Here is a 16,793-nt window from a genome sequence, read left to right on the forward strand (position 1 = left end):
TTTTATTAAATCCGCTTGCGATACAAGTTCTCGTTCTCTAAGTTCGGCGTCTTCGAGAGGCCCCCGAGTCGGCGTCCGACGACGTCCTGTGACTTTGAAAATAGAAAGTCACTTTGAAAATAGGCTCTCTCCGAAATATGCGCGCTTGGCGAACCCTTCCATCGTCTCGGCTAAGAAGAAGAAGAAGAAGAAGAAGAAGATGAAGGAGAGAAAGAAGAAGAGGAGAAGGAGGACCGCGATGAAGAAAATGAGGAGATGGGCGGAAGGAGGAGGGGGCGGAGGGGGTATAGACGCGGTTTTAGACTACGGACTCGGCGCGTCGGCGTCGAGTTAAAAATAACAGTAACAGCGGCGGCGGAGCCGGTCCTTGTCGATGTCTACATCGTCCACGTTGTATTTACCGCTGACTGCCATCGCCGCCGCTGTTACTGTTGCTGCTAGCTGGTAGCTTCCACCGCTAAACTGGACGGCGATATCGATGACGCTACTGCGCGCCATTGCGACATAGCCTTGAGCGCGCTGTGCGTCGCGTATCGAGGAAGTCTAGGAGCGGAGCTGGCAAAGTCGCGACGCTTCGATTTTTTTGCAGTAATTTTAATATCTATCTTGTCGGCCATGCGGAGGATTTTTATCGCTTCTACACGAGTTGTAATAGAAATTTTATCTGCTCTGTTTAACGCACGCGCCGATATTATAATCGTCAATCGGAGTTTTCCATTCGCTGTTTCGAATCTCTCTCGAGATTCGCGCATTTGTCGCAGGACGAATTTGTATAAATCTTGATGACAAATTGTCACGTTTCTGTTTCGCGAACAACTTTCGCGTCGATAAAACTGGACAAATTTGTCGGTGGTTTTTACGAAACAGAAATTATTTAGCTCGTACTTGTATGAGTCGATTTATTTGTAGATTTTCGAGCGTAAACTTGACACGAGATCTGTCACGAGTTTTCTTCATTGCGACAGCTTTGTTTGCTTTATTATTATTATCGTGAAAATGGCGTTTCAAATTTAATTATTTATTAATTTGCGGTCTTATATAACGCTTATCAAATTATTATATTTCTTGAAGTTTATTCTCTCTTTATTTATTTATATTTTTATTTCTAATCCCTAAATTGTATAAAATTTAGGATTTTAATTTTGTCAAAGCAAAACACAGTCCGACTCTAATTCGAGAAGATTTAAAAAAAAAAATTTGAAAATGAACTACTAACATCTAAACAACTTAATTAAATTAAATTGACATAAATTCAATAACGCATTAGAAAATAATTTAACGGAATCATAGATTGCGTATATAATGCAGATATAATAATCTTGTCACACTTTCTTTGATCAAAAAAATTCTTCGAAATTTATGGTATTTGATATCGATTAATAATTTAAATATCATCATGTTTCAAGTATCTTCTTTATATATCATGTATAAAATTCTGTAGAGAGACATGCGCGCTAAAATAATTATGAGTAACACGATAACATGACGAATAACACTTGAGGACTCGGGAAGGCTTGATCAAAGTGTTAAATAAGAGAGCATATCAATATTATATCTATGCGTATCTTTATAGAGGAGTATCGCGGGTCGCGGCTCGAAATCTTGGCTGCGCGCGCGATCAACGGATTCTCTCTTCGTGCAACGGCGAGACGAATTTTATTTTTGTCCCGCGGTGGCGTCCCGCGACCTCGATGCCATCCTCCCCCACTATATCTCGCTGTTTAGCGCCGCGGCTGATACTCGTAAATCCAAAGCCACGACTTGCAATCGCCTCCGCAGATACTTCGATAATACTCGGGACGGTATCGAACATTATTATATGCGTATCGAACGGGACGGCTTCAAATTCAGAAACCGGCTCGCAAGAGTTTGCGTTTATCCAACACTTGTTATATATATATTTTTTTTTCTCATCTTTAATATTTCTAATTTTTTAGAATGTAATAAATATTTCTGATATTTTCATGTTGTGACATAAGAGCGATGGTCATCGTGAGCACGCTGTCGCGCGACATTTATTTTTTCCGACATTCTCAGATTTATATTTATTTCTTGTATTTAATAATTGGGAAAATGCGCCTTTTCGAACGTGCGATTTCGATCGCCTTGTTCACTTACAATTAGTGGCGCGGCATGCCGGACTCGGCTCGGCTAGGAAAATAGTCGGGACAGGATACGGGAACAGTTACCGGCGCGTCTCTCAGGGCCAGCTCGCCTCGAGGCAAGGACGGTACCGCTACGGGCAAAGATCTTCCATTGCTCTCCTCCCGCAGGAATTTATGACGCGAAAAATCTCGTTTCCTCCGCGGAAATTCTCGCTGATCATCGATTCCTCGCACGACTCTCGCCGCCTGAACTAGCGATCGTATTTAGGGATTGTCTTTAGGAAAAGCGAGAAGATAATGTTGCGGCGAGTCATTTTTTCGGAACAGATACGATATCTATTGACATGAGATTTACAAATGGTAGCACATATTTTCTCCCAATTCTTTTTTCTTTTAACGAATTGGAATTCGGAATTGTGCCTTAATATTCGAACAGAATATTATCTTTCTTTTCACAAATCTTTTGTCATTCTATCATTTGAAATATCTTTAATTAAAAATTCTATTAAAATGCGCTTAAAATTCTCGAAAAATTCTCAAAAAATAAGCATTTGCTTATCCGCGTTAATTTATATTGATTATTTTATATATAGCGATCCGAACGTGAGAGCCAGATAACATTGTCTCTACCGACAAATAGGGAAACTCTGATTTCCACGGTTAATATTCGTCCGATCCAAATATTAGCGACGCGGGCGGGATCGATCGCGGGGGTAAATAGATGGCTGGACGGGATCGGTAAGGGGCGATATAGGACGACACTCCTAGATCCAACCGAACGAGCGTACGGAGGTCGTTGAATCCCATTAAGCGGTACTCTCTGATCGTTTCGCTGCCGACCACCTGTATGCCTGTACGTTCTTTTCAGCCGATGTCTCCGCATCCGTGTTTCTCCCTACCTCTTACGGTGTATCTATGCGTCGAGCGACGACGACGACGACGACGACGACGAAGAGAAGCTGGATATCAGGATGAAAGCGATTATGTTCCTCATCGTCGTCGTCGAAACCGCCGTCATCGTTGGTGAATATCGCGCACCACGGCTAGAATATTGCATTCTCCTTTTCTCGTGTAGCTAATGCGGCCACACCTTTCACCAACACCAAGCCCGGCAGACTCTGACTAGCGTGCTTTAGCTAGCTAGCTAGCTGGCTACCTAGCTGGATGGCTAGGCTTGGCTTGCCGATCGGAATAGCCAGGCCTCGATCGCTCGACTCGCTCGTTTCCTGCTGTACGACAACTATTCGCGCACATCTCACAACGCGAGAGCCGTCTAACAGTAAAGTCTCTCTCGCTTTGTTCCGTCTTCGCAATCTTTGGCTTCAACAAACGGAGAGAGACTATTTCATAGGATTTTCATTATATCTTTCCATCCTTTACGGGCTTATTTCTCTTAAATCTTGAGAAATTTTCGATACGTTTGATATATGTAAGTTAAGATATAACTTGCGTATTTTTCGGAATTAAAAATAGATTTCACATACAAATTGAAAATATATTTTAAATACGGATTAACGAATTGCATGATCCAAATATTTGTAACAGTATTTGAAAGAGTTTGAAATAAAAATGTTCGAAGTGCAAATTCAAGCAATTCGTATAATGTGAACAAAATTAACGGTTAAACTATTTGGTCGATTTGTGATGTCTGAAAATTTGAATATTTGAAAAATTCAGACATCAAGAAAAACGTATGCGAAAATAGTTCTCAGTGGACAGAAAAAGCTAGCTTTAATTTGTCCTTTTTTTGTAATATATAGTTCAACTTATGATTTTGATACCTAAATGCAGCATATAATCTTCGAAACTGAAAAGTGAAATATATGTATATATATTTATATTAATAGTAGTATATATATTTATATATTATAATTTAATATATAATATATTTATTCTAGAACAATTTATTCTTATATATATATAATATATTTATTTCCTCTAATAATTTTATTTTATTATATATTTCTTTTACTATTTTCAGTTGGTTAAAGTTTTGTAAAGATTTGTTTTTAAATGTTATTTCAAGGTTGAAGCTGAACGTGTCCGACCAAGAAAACGATTCTTTAAAAAACACAAAAAAAGGCTATTATATGAGAGAAAATCTTTTGAAAATTTTCTTAGGTCTATGTTTCGTTGGTGCTTGTAAATTCCTCAAGTTTTTTTTAAAGATTTTCTGTACAGTTCTCGGAAGGATCGTTTCCTTTCTTCTTGTTCTTTTTTGTATTTTTGTATTTTGTATTTTTTGTATTGTTCTCTCTCTTTTTTCCCCTTCAATTTTGCTCATTTTTCTTATCGAATCTCCGTCCTTTGTACCTACTTTCTCTTTCTATTCTTTACTCTAATATTCTTCTTTTCTTTCTCTAATTAGAAATCGAATCACACAAAAATGCATCTCGAAAATTAAAATAACCAAATTATGATTAAAAATTGCATAATAACGTGGAGCACTCAAGTTTCTCAAATTTTCTTTTCGATATGCATGACTTGTTTAATAGGATTTTATTTTAATGATTTTCTTTCTGTAATATAAGGTTATCTAACCTTCGGTATCTCGGGATCTAATTAGCTAATTGGCATAGTTACATTATTGTGATAAAGTGCAAAGTCGGCGATGAAACAATCAGCCAACCGATCATCCTGCACAGTCCTGTTCGCAGGAGCGGCAGGGCGCCTGTTCGATAAAGGGAGCTTTTTCCGCTGCCGCTTCGACGATCCGAACAAAAAGGGCCGAGACCGTAGTCTACTACCCGGGGTCCCTTCAGCATAAAAGGCTCCAACCCTCATTCTCTCTCCCTTCGGATAGTGCGAGTAGGGTCTTCTACCCCGAATCCAAATCCGACCTGGTCCTACAGCCTCCGCGTATATTTCAACCGTAGGGCCACGTGTAGCATTGCTCATACGCCATCACACGTGAGCATTTCCATTAACTCACGTGTTATCCATGTAGAGCAGCACGTATTGTTCGAAAATACAAACAGCAACTTTGTTTCGCTAATTATAAAAATTTGTAAAATGATTGTCTTTCTTGAGTAAAAAACAGAGTCTATTGATACTGCAAACTTTAAAGATGCAAAAAAATTAAATACACATTTTATATCAGATATTTGTGAATTCACCAGTAAACAGTAAATTTACTGCATTTTTTGTAATGTATTTTCCGTTCAATCTTCTCGTCGGAATGTTGTACGCCTACTGCATTCCCACGAGTGAAAGCTTAAATGAGAATCCCTGGGTTTTATTGTCGACTCTTCACGGAACGTACCACGATGCGCCCTTACGTCCGACCCTTGTCAAGGCATCGTGGGTTAACGTGACCCAAGCACGTTCATCCGTATTTCCTACCTGGGCCCAGGTATCGGACCCAGGCCCCACAAGTAGGTAAGAGACGCTATTTCGAGACAAATTTTTCCGGGCGCATCTTCCTTGGAATTCTTGGGGACTTTGCTTTTGGACGTGACTAACGGAAAATGGAACCTAATTTGTACAGTAAATCGCAGCTTGACGTTATTTTGATGCAAATCAAACCGGCTGCTATGTGACGTAAAATTAGTGACGTAATAATCTTCTCGAATCGAATCGCGTTTTAAGTAGAAGGATCAAGGTAGTAAAAATATATTAATTTAGAAGTATCGTACGATATCAAATCTTCTTCAATTAAATTATATTTTTACTAAAGAGTGTAAATCTCACGTATTCGCAATATTGCAATCTTGCGGTAAAATATTTCCGCAATGTTTCTCAGCCATCTCTTTTATGTAAATTCTTATACTAGATCGATATAAAAAAAATACTTCGAGAGATTTTGCCGAACAAAATATATAATACTATTAAATAAAATATAATATGCATTTTTTCTTTATACGAGCAAACTTTCGATAATTTGATGTATTTTTACTCATGTATTGATTCATCATTCTCGCAAGTGGAAAGTATTCGCGTAATGTGCAAGCCAGACGCGTGCGTGCCCATTGTTGACCAGCCGGCACCTGCTACGTCCGAACTGTCCACTTGTCCTTTTCCTTTTCTCTCTCCTTCAAGTGTCCCACGGACATCGTAAACTTCAACCCGCGCGCCCACACTCTTTAGATATAAACAGGTTACGCGCGCGCGCGTCGCCTCTCTCGCTTTATTCTCCCTTCTCTCGTCTTTCTTTTCTCCCTTGGTTTGCTTTATCTTAACGTGTGGATTTTAAGTGTCTTAACCCCATCTTTTGTACAAAGCAACCGTGTAATTCATCAGTGTGATTTATTACCTTGGTTAAAGCAGGTCGAAAAAAATTTGCGTCCATATTTAATTCATTATTGCAATGTTATAATCCATTTCATATGATTTTATTTATAGATTTTATTATATATTAAAGAGAATTTTTTGAATTGCATGAGTGTGATGGGTTTAATTAAAAAATAGATTCTTTTCTTTTGTTGTAATCTAAAGACGAATGTTTAAATTTGTCAAAGAATTCATTGCTGAAAGAACACATCCAGCATCCATAAAAGAATTCGCGTATCATTCAATAAATGTATATTGATATCTCGAGATATACTGCTTTACAGTTTCAGCGTGACTGATCGCACCATTCCATTCATAGACGAGTCAATCGACGCGAGTCTCCCTTCATCGAAATCAAAAATATTTGAAATAAAAACCTTCGCGCTCCACATGACGCTGGATGACGAACGCCGAAGGGTGAACGAGAAGGGGATTTGGGGTTGACGGATCAGGGGGAGGGCGCCGCGTCATACGCGCGTAAGCAGGAAGACACCACGGTAAAAAATCCGGCGCGGGGGCAAAAAATGTATCGGAAAGAGAGAGTGATGAGTATGTATGTGTGTGTATGTATGTGTGTATATATATATATATATATATATCCCCACCGGTACTCCCACGCGCAAGGGGTGCTCGCCATTGCCCGACATATGGCCCACTTTTTCAGCCGCCGTGCGTCTCCGCTTTCCCACACGGCGGCGAAGGTACAGCCATTCACATGTGTATGTGCGTGCGTGCGTGCGTGCGTATGGTGATGCCCGCACGGATGCATCCATCAAGCTGTTTGAATTCTCTGATAGAAGAAAAAGGGAAGTTTGCCTTAACGCGCGAATTACTTTTAGCACAGTTTCCGAGTTTCTACGTATCCGAAACTTGTACCGTTTCTTAAAATATAATTTCGATTATTAATTTGGTATATATATATATACCATCGATTCTGAACTCGGAATTTCTCTCAGAATGAACGACCCGCATCGACAGGAAATATATAATAACTGCAAGTTTATTACGATATACATATTTTGAAAGAAATTCTTTGTATATTTCTATAGAGACAGAATCGCGCAATTACTTATATAATAGTTGTCATTAATTTACGATCAAATCTTGTTGTGTTTGTCGCTATAATAATTTCGCAGTTTGCCACATGACCTACGAAGCTCGAAACCATGTCCTCACTATCGTTCAAACAAATTGAGACATCGCGAATTACGGGGGATACGCGCGAACCTTTGACTCTACTAGTACAACTGGCACGGACCAATTAACGATCTCCAGGGCGTTTGCCGTCGCTTTATTTTCGAGGAATCCACCGTCCTTTTTTTTCTTCTATTTCTGGTTCGCTCTCTCTCTCTCTCTCTCTCGCTTCTCTCCTTCCTGCTTTTCGTCTCCGCTCGTCCTCTTGCCGGCGACTCTCAATTTTCCGTCCTCGAGTTTTTCGTTCCCTCTTGTCTACTTTCTCTCTCATCCTCCCTCTCGTTCCTGCTCCTCCCCCTCCTGCCCCACTTAGTTCCCCGATTTTCGGGGTAGGACCCTTCAGGACACCGCAGATGTCATGCGCCCCTATAGATAGTATCAGTGACGCTCAGTTCGGCTTACGTAAAAGAGCACGTGTCCTTGATCATTCTAAACGTGACACATCATCTCGTCAGTTTTATATAACTTATTTCTCTCTTAATAAAATAATCTATACACATACACATATACATTTTAACAATATATAGTAATGAAAATTTCAACAAATAATTATAGAAAAAAATTATATATTATATATAGTTAACACATCATATCTTTATTATAATGACGTATATGAGAAAAAACTTTTGACATCAATAACGTATACAATTTTGGTTTTCGTGAAACGAAAATGTCAATGATTTCCAAAGAACGCATATGCGTGTCTATCGAGCATGAACAGATGATGGGAGGAAGGAGGGGGAGAAGAGGAGAAAAGGATATGCGAATGAGAGGCACTGGGGACCAGGGGAGCCGACCCTCCGTTTTTGGCGACCTTCCTTTATTCATCCCCTAATGTAGGCCCGACTGGCGCGTAGGCTCTCCTCGTCGCTTCGTATATAGGGTAGGGTATTTACCAGTTGGTAGGTATATATATATATATACATATATATATATATATATATATATATATATATATATATATGTACGCGTGTTATATACCATACATTTATACATACAAGCGCGCGAAGCAAGGGAGGGTGCGTATGTACGTGCTGGAGAGATCGCCTACGCGCTTTCGTATATGTATCGCGTGGTAGCGAACGGGATGCCTCGGGGGTGGTGGAGGAGTGAATGAGCGGGTCGACGTCGTCTATTGGATAGTTACAGTCGAGACGCATCGCAACAATCCCCCCGCGTGTTTCTCGCCCCGTCAGCCTCCCCGCGACGGCCGATTCGTACACGTGCCCGACGTCCCTCGAGGGTGAAGCTTCGCAGACTCTCGCGCGCATTTCGCGCCCGATGACGTATCGCCCGCGCCGTTTTCGACTGCAAGTCTCGGGTTGCCGAAAAAGGCCGGTGTCTCGGAGTATTTATGGCACCAGCCAGTTTTTTTTATGGACGTTTATGAGAATCTTGAAAAATTTTTCGAGAGATATAATTGTTCAAAATTTTCAATCAGAGAAATGTGAATATAAATTTATATTATTCAACATTTTAAATAGTTTAATTAATTAAATAGTTTGTAGATTTAATTAATTTTATATTTATTTAAAGACACCTTATATAAAAATTTTAATTTCTAATAACAACTTTTGATAGTAAATAAATAATTTGTTAATACAAAATAAAATTATTTTTAAATAAAGAATATTGCAATGATTTATGTAAATTGCTCTTTTTTTATCATAAAAAATGTCATTAATATCTGATAAATGTCATCAGTATCATTAATTAATGATATTATAATATGGCTTCTGCTATATGAAATCGATCGCGCGTTCCAAGATTGAGCAACGGGAATCTCGGCGAGAAATTTTGTTTTAATGTTTAAACCGTCTTGAGCAGAGCGGAGTCCTTGAGGCCTGAAGCCGGTCGAACGGCGCGGCGCAATACAATCTTATCCACACGCGCTCGTTGCGATAGCGCGTGGCTAATCTGCCGTGGACTTTATTCCGCTAAACTCGTCGTCGTTGGGTCAGACTCCAGAATAGCGGCGAATTTCGACAACGGGGTTTCTTCGAACTTAGTTAGAAATTGTCTTGGACGAGAATATTTCGAGAATATTTCATCGAGACTTCGAAAATATTTCAGCGACGTATTTCGACATAAACAAAGATATAAATATATATATATGTTTGGAAATATATATTATAGAGATTGAATTTGCGTTGCTAAACATAACGATCTGTTCGATAGCGTTTCGACCTTGGCCGCGGTTCGCGTAAAATCCGAGGACGTACCTCCGGTCGTGTCCCCGAGGACATTTGTCAAATCGGGACATTCGATCCAGTCGCGCGCACGTGATAACTGTGACGAAAGGGAAACGTCAGTATACGAATGGGCTTCCACATCAAGACGTGTAGAACTGAGAAAGCAGGAGAAAGGGAGAGATATGTACGTCAGATCCGTCTTTCTAAACACACGTTGAGAGAAAGAGAGAAATATTATTTTTAAATATTTATTACTATGAAATAAATTTTTAATTAACATTTAATAAAATAATCAAATATTGACATATACAATATTGCAAGTATATCTTATATTTTTATCGTCTTTCTAACTTTAGACAATAGAAAGTAGATTTAAATTTAATGTCATACAAATCTAAAAAGACGATTGCAAAATAAATCATAGAGATAATAGTGACAATGTAAAAAAAAATCACGTCGGAAACGAAAAAATAGACGATAACGCGGGAAGAAAGTAAGTCAACGTCATCTTTCGAAGAGATAGAATTATCTTTGGCATGCCTCATAATTATAATCTTCGAGAAGTGAGAGTAGGTGCGTGCCTAAAAAAGGTAAAGCTCATTATTTATTTACGTAGAGCGAAGAAGTTTTGGTAACTCGCTCCCGTGGCTATTTGCGCGTGTGTCTTAATAAAAAATACTTTCCATCCACAACGCAAGACGCAACCGAGCGAGTCCTTTCGACATATTTCTCGCTCGCTCGCATCGCCCGGAGCTTGCTTCGTTGTTCCTCAGTCCAATAGCGACGTGCTCCGGCTGTTTGTGCAGCTTCGCAATTTCTCCTCTCGGCGCCGCCACCGTCGAGTCCCCTTTCGAAAATAACACACGGCCGGTTGACGTCATGCTGTCATGACCACCGTGGCGCGCCAACGTTGCTTCGACGTTCCTGTATGTGTGTGCGCGGCGCAGAAAATTCAACTCGCACGCACGCGCGCGCGCGCGCACGCACACATACCCGCCTTATAATCTCATATATACATGTATTATATATAATGCCGTACTCTTCCACATCGCGTGTGCGCACGTCACCGCCGATATCAACGGCGAATGCGTGTGAACGCGCACGTACACATACATACACACGGACACGCGTACCAACACCATACACTGACTACTTTTATCTACCCGACGACTGGTCTCTCGGCCGACTCAGCCTTCGAAGCTCGTTCGCAGAGCGAACAGGGCCGGCAGAAGACAGTGGATTTAGAAACATAAATATATAACTCCAACATATATTACATCCAGTCTCTCTTCTCTCATTTAAATATTATATTACACTTTCCGCAAAATTATTTATCATACGTATTCAAATATATTGGGAGGGAAGAAGGAAAGAGGAAAAAAAAAATAGAAAAAACTCATGCTTATGTTTAATTGCATTATTTAAGACTCAAGTTTTTTTTTTTTAATTATGATTTATATATACGCGATAATGTTTTAATTTTTAAAGTTATCACATCCTACATATTTTGTGATATATATATTTACTTATGTTAATTATATATACATAAAATTTATCCGCAATATGAAACGGCGCGTGTAGGATAGAAATATCCGATCGACCGGGTTTTGATTCAAGCATTTTGATTCTGCATTTTTCTAAATATATCATATTCAGGCATATGTATCGTGAACTCTTTATGTATTTAAATTACATTAGTAACACACACACACATATATATACTCATGAAATAGATGGTCCAAGATTCAATATAATTATTGATAAGATTCAAGGCGCTTTTTACAATAAAACATGTATATAATATTTAATAGCGGCATATTTGATCGTTTAGCCGAGAGGAAACTCTGCTATGCGAGCAATGGATAATAATCATTCCTCTTGACAGATAACGCGCAATCGCGGATGATTACAGTTTGTCCTTAGTAGCGAGAGAGAATTGAATCTGCATTAACGCTAATTAAACGATCGCGAGTCTAGGCTCTACGATTTCTAGCGTCGGCACTGTCGCGCGAGGTTGCTAGATAGCTCCGACTCGACGCGGCCGGCCGAGGCAAACATTACCTCATCGCCTGGCAGAGCCGGATCCACCGCGAACCTTCTCCACTTGGGATTTTACTATCCGCGCTTGGGCCGTTACTATCTTGCGCCACTGCCACGCTCACAAAAACGCTCCTTTCTCAGCCGACGACGGACGGATGCTCGATGGGACGGCGTATATATGTGTGTGCATATAGGTGTATATTTGCGTAATATATACATACACAAATATATATTTTAAAATTTTTGTAACGCGCGCGATTATTTACATTTATTTAATTTCATTATATTATATTTTGTCGCATTATATATAATATTATATTTGCCACGAAGCTTATATTTGTGACGAGATCGTTGATTTTACCGGTTTTATCCATCGTCATTATACCGCGATTTTTTTGCTCATTAGCGAAAGCGCTCCCGTTATTGAGCATCTAATGACAATCTGCGCATAAAACTTATCTAAATTCTTATTTCTTTATTTTTTATCGTTCACGTACTTGAATTATGAACGTACTTGAATGATGATTTAAATATTTTATTATACGCGAAGATATACGCATAATAAGATAGATATGTACTAATAAGATATATAAAATTTATATATATTATATATATATCGAACACTGATTTATATATTTGGAAGAAATGGAACTCACCAGAATTGTACCGATTCCGATTCTTGCTTCTCCCATATCAGTTGTTCAATTATTTACAAGTACTTTCCCGTTCGTGTAAACTCACCTATCTCGTCATCCGGTTGTAGTCGGATACATCGCGAGGCTCCTCTACTTCTAACGTGTCATTCCGCATTCTTTGATCGTCATGATTCGTATCGAATCGCGGCGCGATAAATTCTCTTAGTGCGACATTTTTTTTTTTTTTTTTTTTCTACTTTCCGACGATTTATACGGTTATCCAAGTCTCACGGCGCACCGGGTTACCTCGTATTCGTCGCCGGTTCGAACCGCGATAAAACTTCTACGGGTTTTATGTTCCCTATGTTTTCGTTATTCTTCCCTCGCTCGCTTGACGCCTGTTGCTCGCTCGTGGCGAATCCGTTTTATCACTCGCCCCGTCAAAGTTGCCACGCGTCGCGGAATCTATGACTTCCTTTATATTTAAATACGATATCGAAGTGTGACTTATGCAGCCCCAACTTCGTGAAAGCTGTAATGCGCGAATATCTTGGAAACTATTCAACACGTATGAAAGTTCTTTTAAATCATTCAGTCTCGTGCAGAAATCAAAGAATAGATCCATGCACGTTTTAAAATGTGTTTTTTTTTTTATTGCACAGAATGACGACCGAGAAACTGAATCGATTACAAAGTATACGATCCACACCTGAAAAATTCAAACAGCAGAAACAATTTGTTATCGCCTTTTAATTTGAGAATCACGATTTCTCGGCGATCTTATATCGCATCCCCTAATAATTATCGATGGGCACGAAGCCGCGAGATTCGCAAGATCTACAAACGAGATGCAACTTACGAGGATTTCACAAGTGGAAAAGGAGCGCCGGGGCGTGGCGTCTCTCAACTCTGATTTACGTCCAGTTAAGAACCGCATATTATCGCCACGTATAACTAATCCTTTCCAGTGTATTTCCTTCTCTCGTCCCTCCCTCTCTCTTATTGTCCCATCTGTGCATCGTCTCACCCTCGTCCTCCCCAGCCATCTCTGACCCTCTTTCACCCCCACTCTCTCTCTCTCTCTCTCTCTCTCTTATCTCGCGTTTTGTTACCTCTTCATCCCTTCCTCCCCCCTCTCCCTCCCTCCTTGCACTTCCTCCTTTCCCTAACCACCTTACCTTTCACCGTCCATCCGTCTCCTGCCCCTTTCTCCCGCACTATCCTCAACGCTTTGCCCCGGTCTCTCTCGCCTCCTTTCTCCGTCGCGCCCGGTGTTCCTCTTGTTCCCGTTCCCGTTGTCGATTCAACAAGTGCCCGGTCACGCTTCGCAAATATCGCACGTAAGAGGAGGAGACGCCGAGATTACGACCGCATCCGTAACCACCCGCCGGTTGGTCGAGTTCCGCCGAAATTTTCGAGTATATATATATTCCCAAGTACGAAGCTTTGCGAGTCGAGAGACAATAACAAAGTTTCGTCGATCGACGAAATTATTAACCCGTGTCGTTATATATCCTCGATTTCACGAGCTTATCTTTCGCCATATATGGAGTGATATATATATATATATATATATATATATATATATATATATATATATACACGTACAAAGATTCGCGCAGACAGATTTCGTGTATTTTTTTTCTCGCAATCTAAAACTTACGAATTATATAATTTTGAGCGCGATAACAAAGATTTCATATTGTTGACGCAGTAATCTATCGATGATAAGTATGGAGTAAAATAAAAATGTCAAATATCCGTATAGTTATATATCGCTTAATGATAAGTGAGAATTATATCCGGTGGCCTGCGTGTCATTTTGCATCCTAGATTTAAAGTAGCGCACATTTTAGAACATGATTTCTCAACGAATTGAATTTAATCTCATTTGTCTTAAATTCGCCTGAAGAACATAAATTGTTACTTAAATGCGCTCGCGCGAAATAGCATGTCGCTTTAGTTTTTAAAAAAGTGCTTGGAAAAAGCGTTTCGTTTTCTCGACGTTAGAAGGCGGGATGAGATCCATCGCGTTGTTTTTCCTCTACGATGATTCTACGAACGTTCCTCGGAGCTCCTCCAAGCTGACCGGTTGACCACGACGTCGCGTTGGAAGGAGAATCTCCGCGAGAGCGAGTCATATTCCAAGTAGGCCGCTACGGCCGGCCGCGGCGGATATACGCGGCCGCAACAGCACAAGCTGTTGCCGCTAGAGATACTCGAGTCAGATCAGGGACGTAGCTACTGCGTCGCAAGTAGAAAAGAAACAATCGAGTCTACCCATCCATCATATTTGACTAATAAAACTCCAAAACTGGATCACTTTCGGTCCGGAGTCGGATATATAAAATTAAACTCGTTTAATTACAAGAAGTTATATAATACGAAACAGAGTATTTAATATAATTAATTAACAAAATTATTTAATATAATTCAGAAAATTGGTATTTATTTAATTTTATTTCTTGAGTTTATGTGTTGAATTTTGAATTTTTTTCTATTGGTAATCTATCGGAATAAAATTAGAAAATACCTGAAATAGAAGAGAAAACAGAACAGCAACAGGAACACATATCACGTGTCTCGTGGATTCTACATGTTTGTCTTCACTCACGATAGATTCGGTCGGCATCGTGACTACAGCTATAACAGAGCTATATGCGCTATCAGCACAGCTTGTTGCGGCGTGGTAGTGACGCGCGGAAGCCGAGTTCGATGGAAATACGGTGACGATGACGTCTGTTCGCCGAGCGAATCCTATTATCGTCTCGAAACATTCCGTACAAAATGCTAGCGCTGTTTGTCTTCATCGTGTACCTCGTCAGCGGACGAATCTGTATGAAAAATTGATGAAACTTAATACTTAGCTGACTACTATTTAGTGAAACGACATAGCCGCTCTTATCAGTTTTAGCTTATGAGAGGACATTGGTTTTCAACTTTTCCGAACAAAAGAACGCGAAAAAATTAACTAGAAAGATTTCGATCTATCAAGATACTTTGCGTAGAATAATATCATTTGACAGTTGCCAATTTCTAAAGTCGTGCATTATGTAAAAAAAAGACGACACGTTTTTTTCTCTCTTTAACTTGATCGCGAGACTTGAAATTTAATAAGTTGCGAGTTGGAAACATTCGGAATAAAGGGAATATAGCATCCGATTATTTCTAATGCAAATTTGCGAGAGTTTCGCGAATTATCCAAGTTTTATAAGTGGCAATTCTCTCTATAATCGAGTCTAGCGACGTTAAGTCAAAGAGACGATAATCGACTTTGATAACGGGATTAATCGCGCGATTATGAAAGGGATTCTGGTGTCGCGTCCTCTGCCTTCGTTTCGAATTTCACCCGTCCACGTGCCTAGGAGGCAAAGCCCCGTCGTTACCCTTTCGATCGACCTTGCGACGCCGTCACTTTTTCGTCGGTCTCATCCGGCGTAAAGTCCCCACCCCACCCCACCAGCCCCTCTTCTCTCTATCTTTTTTCCGTGAAATCAAACGTCATGTGGAGGCCACGTGGACTCGGTCAGCCGACGAACATATCGCCGGTGACATCTCACGGCATCTCTCAGCACAACCGTGGCGATACACTGCTTGCTTGCTCTCTCTCCTCTCTCCTCCTCCCTCTCCCTTCCTCTGTCCTCTCGCCCTTCCAACTCCCCCTACTTTGGTCTCTCTTTCTCACGCTCGCGAGAGCGCGTTCTCACTCGCGCCAGCGGAGAAAACGCTCGTCTCTCTGTCTTCCGAGGTGAGCAAGGGCTGGAGGGAGGAACGATTATTTACTTACTTTCACTCGCGCGACCTCGTACACGCGTAAATCATCCACGGCTGCGTGGGTACCGCTTTCGTAGGGTCGCGAGGTACGCACGCGAGTTCGATTCGCCCTTACGCGATCGACGACGAGACTCGAAAGAATTATAATCCGCCGTTCGTATCACGTCTTCACATTCTTCAGTTCGCAAGAGGAATGCTTGCAGCTTTCATATTCAAGCTAAAACGATGTTTAATGACAAACATTGCTTCTAGGTGAATCAAACTTGACAGCTGTAACAAATGTTTATATGTACATATAATTTTATAAATAAAATAGCTTGCAAGTAATTTTTTTTTATTGTAAATTAGTAAAGAACAAGATTTTGTTATATTGCATAGTCATCAAGTGTCTCAAATATATTCTATATATATATATATATATATATATATATATATATATATATATATTTGTCACGGATACTAGCGAGCGATGTTGTTTATAAGATATTATTGGAAGTCGAACCGGCTTGCTAGCAGCGATCGTTCGCGTTCCGCTGATGATTTCTTCAGGGCTAGGGAGTCGCGTGACGTCATTTTCTCCATCG

General features: G+C 40.2%; 1 protein-coding gene across 7 annotated transcripts in view; it reads left to right on the forward strand.

The window, feature by feature from the left end:
* The window catches only part of LOC126856445 (basic-leucine zipper transcription factor A-like), an 83,437-nt gene that overhangs the window by 57,441 nt on the left and 9,203 nt on the right, over window positions 1-16,793 (forward strand). Inside the window, exon 1 of one of the 7 annotated variants that reach the window (XM_050604942.1) lies at window positions 9,784-9,944. The exons of the other annotated variants lie outside the window; for them this stretch is intronic. Within the exon in view, the coding sequence (XP_050460899.1) occupies window positions 9,888-9,944 (57 nt within the window). The 5' untranslated portion in view covers window positions 9,784-9,887. Of the gene's footprint in view, window positions 1-9,783; window positions 9,945-16,793 lie in introns of those variants that run through there. 7 annotated transcript variants of the gene reach the window in all.

Source organism: Cataglyphis hispanica, chromosome 18, assembly GCF_021464435.1.
Source record: "Cataglyphis hispanica isolate Lineage 1 chromosome 18, ULB_Chis1_1.0, whole genome shotgun sequence".
NCBI lineage: Eukaryota > Metazoa > Arthropoda > Insecta > Hymenoptera > Formicidae > Cataglyphis > Cataglyphis hispanica.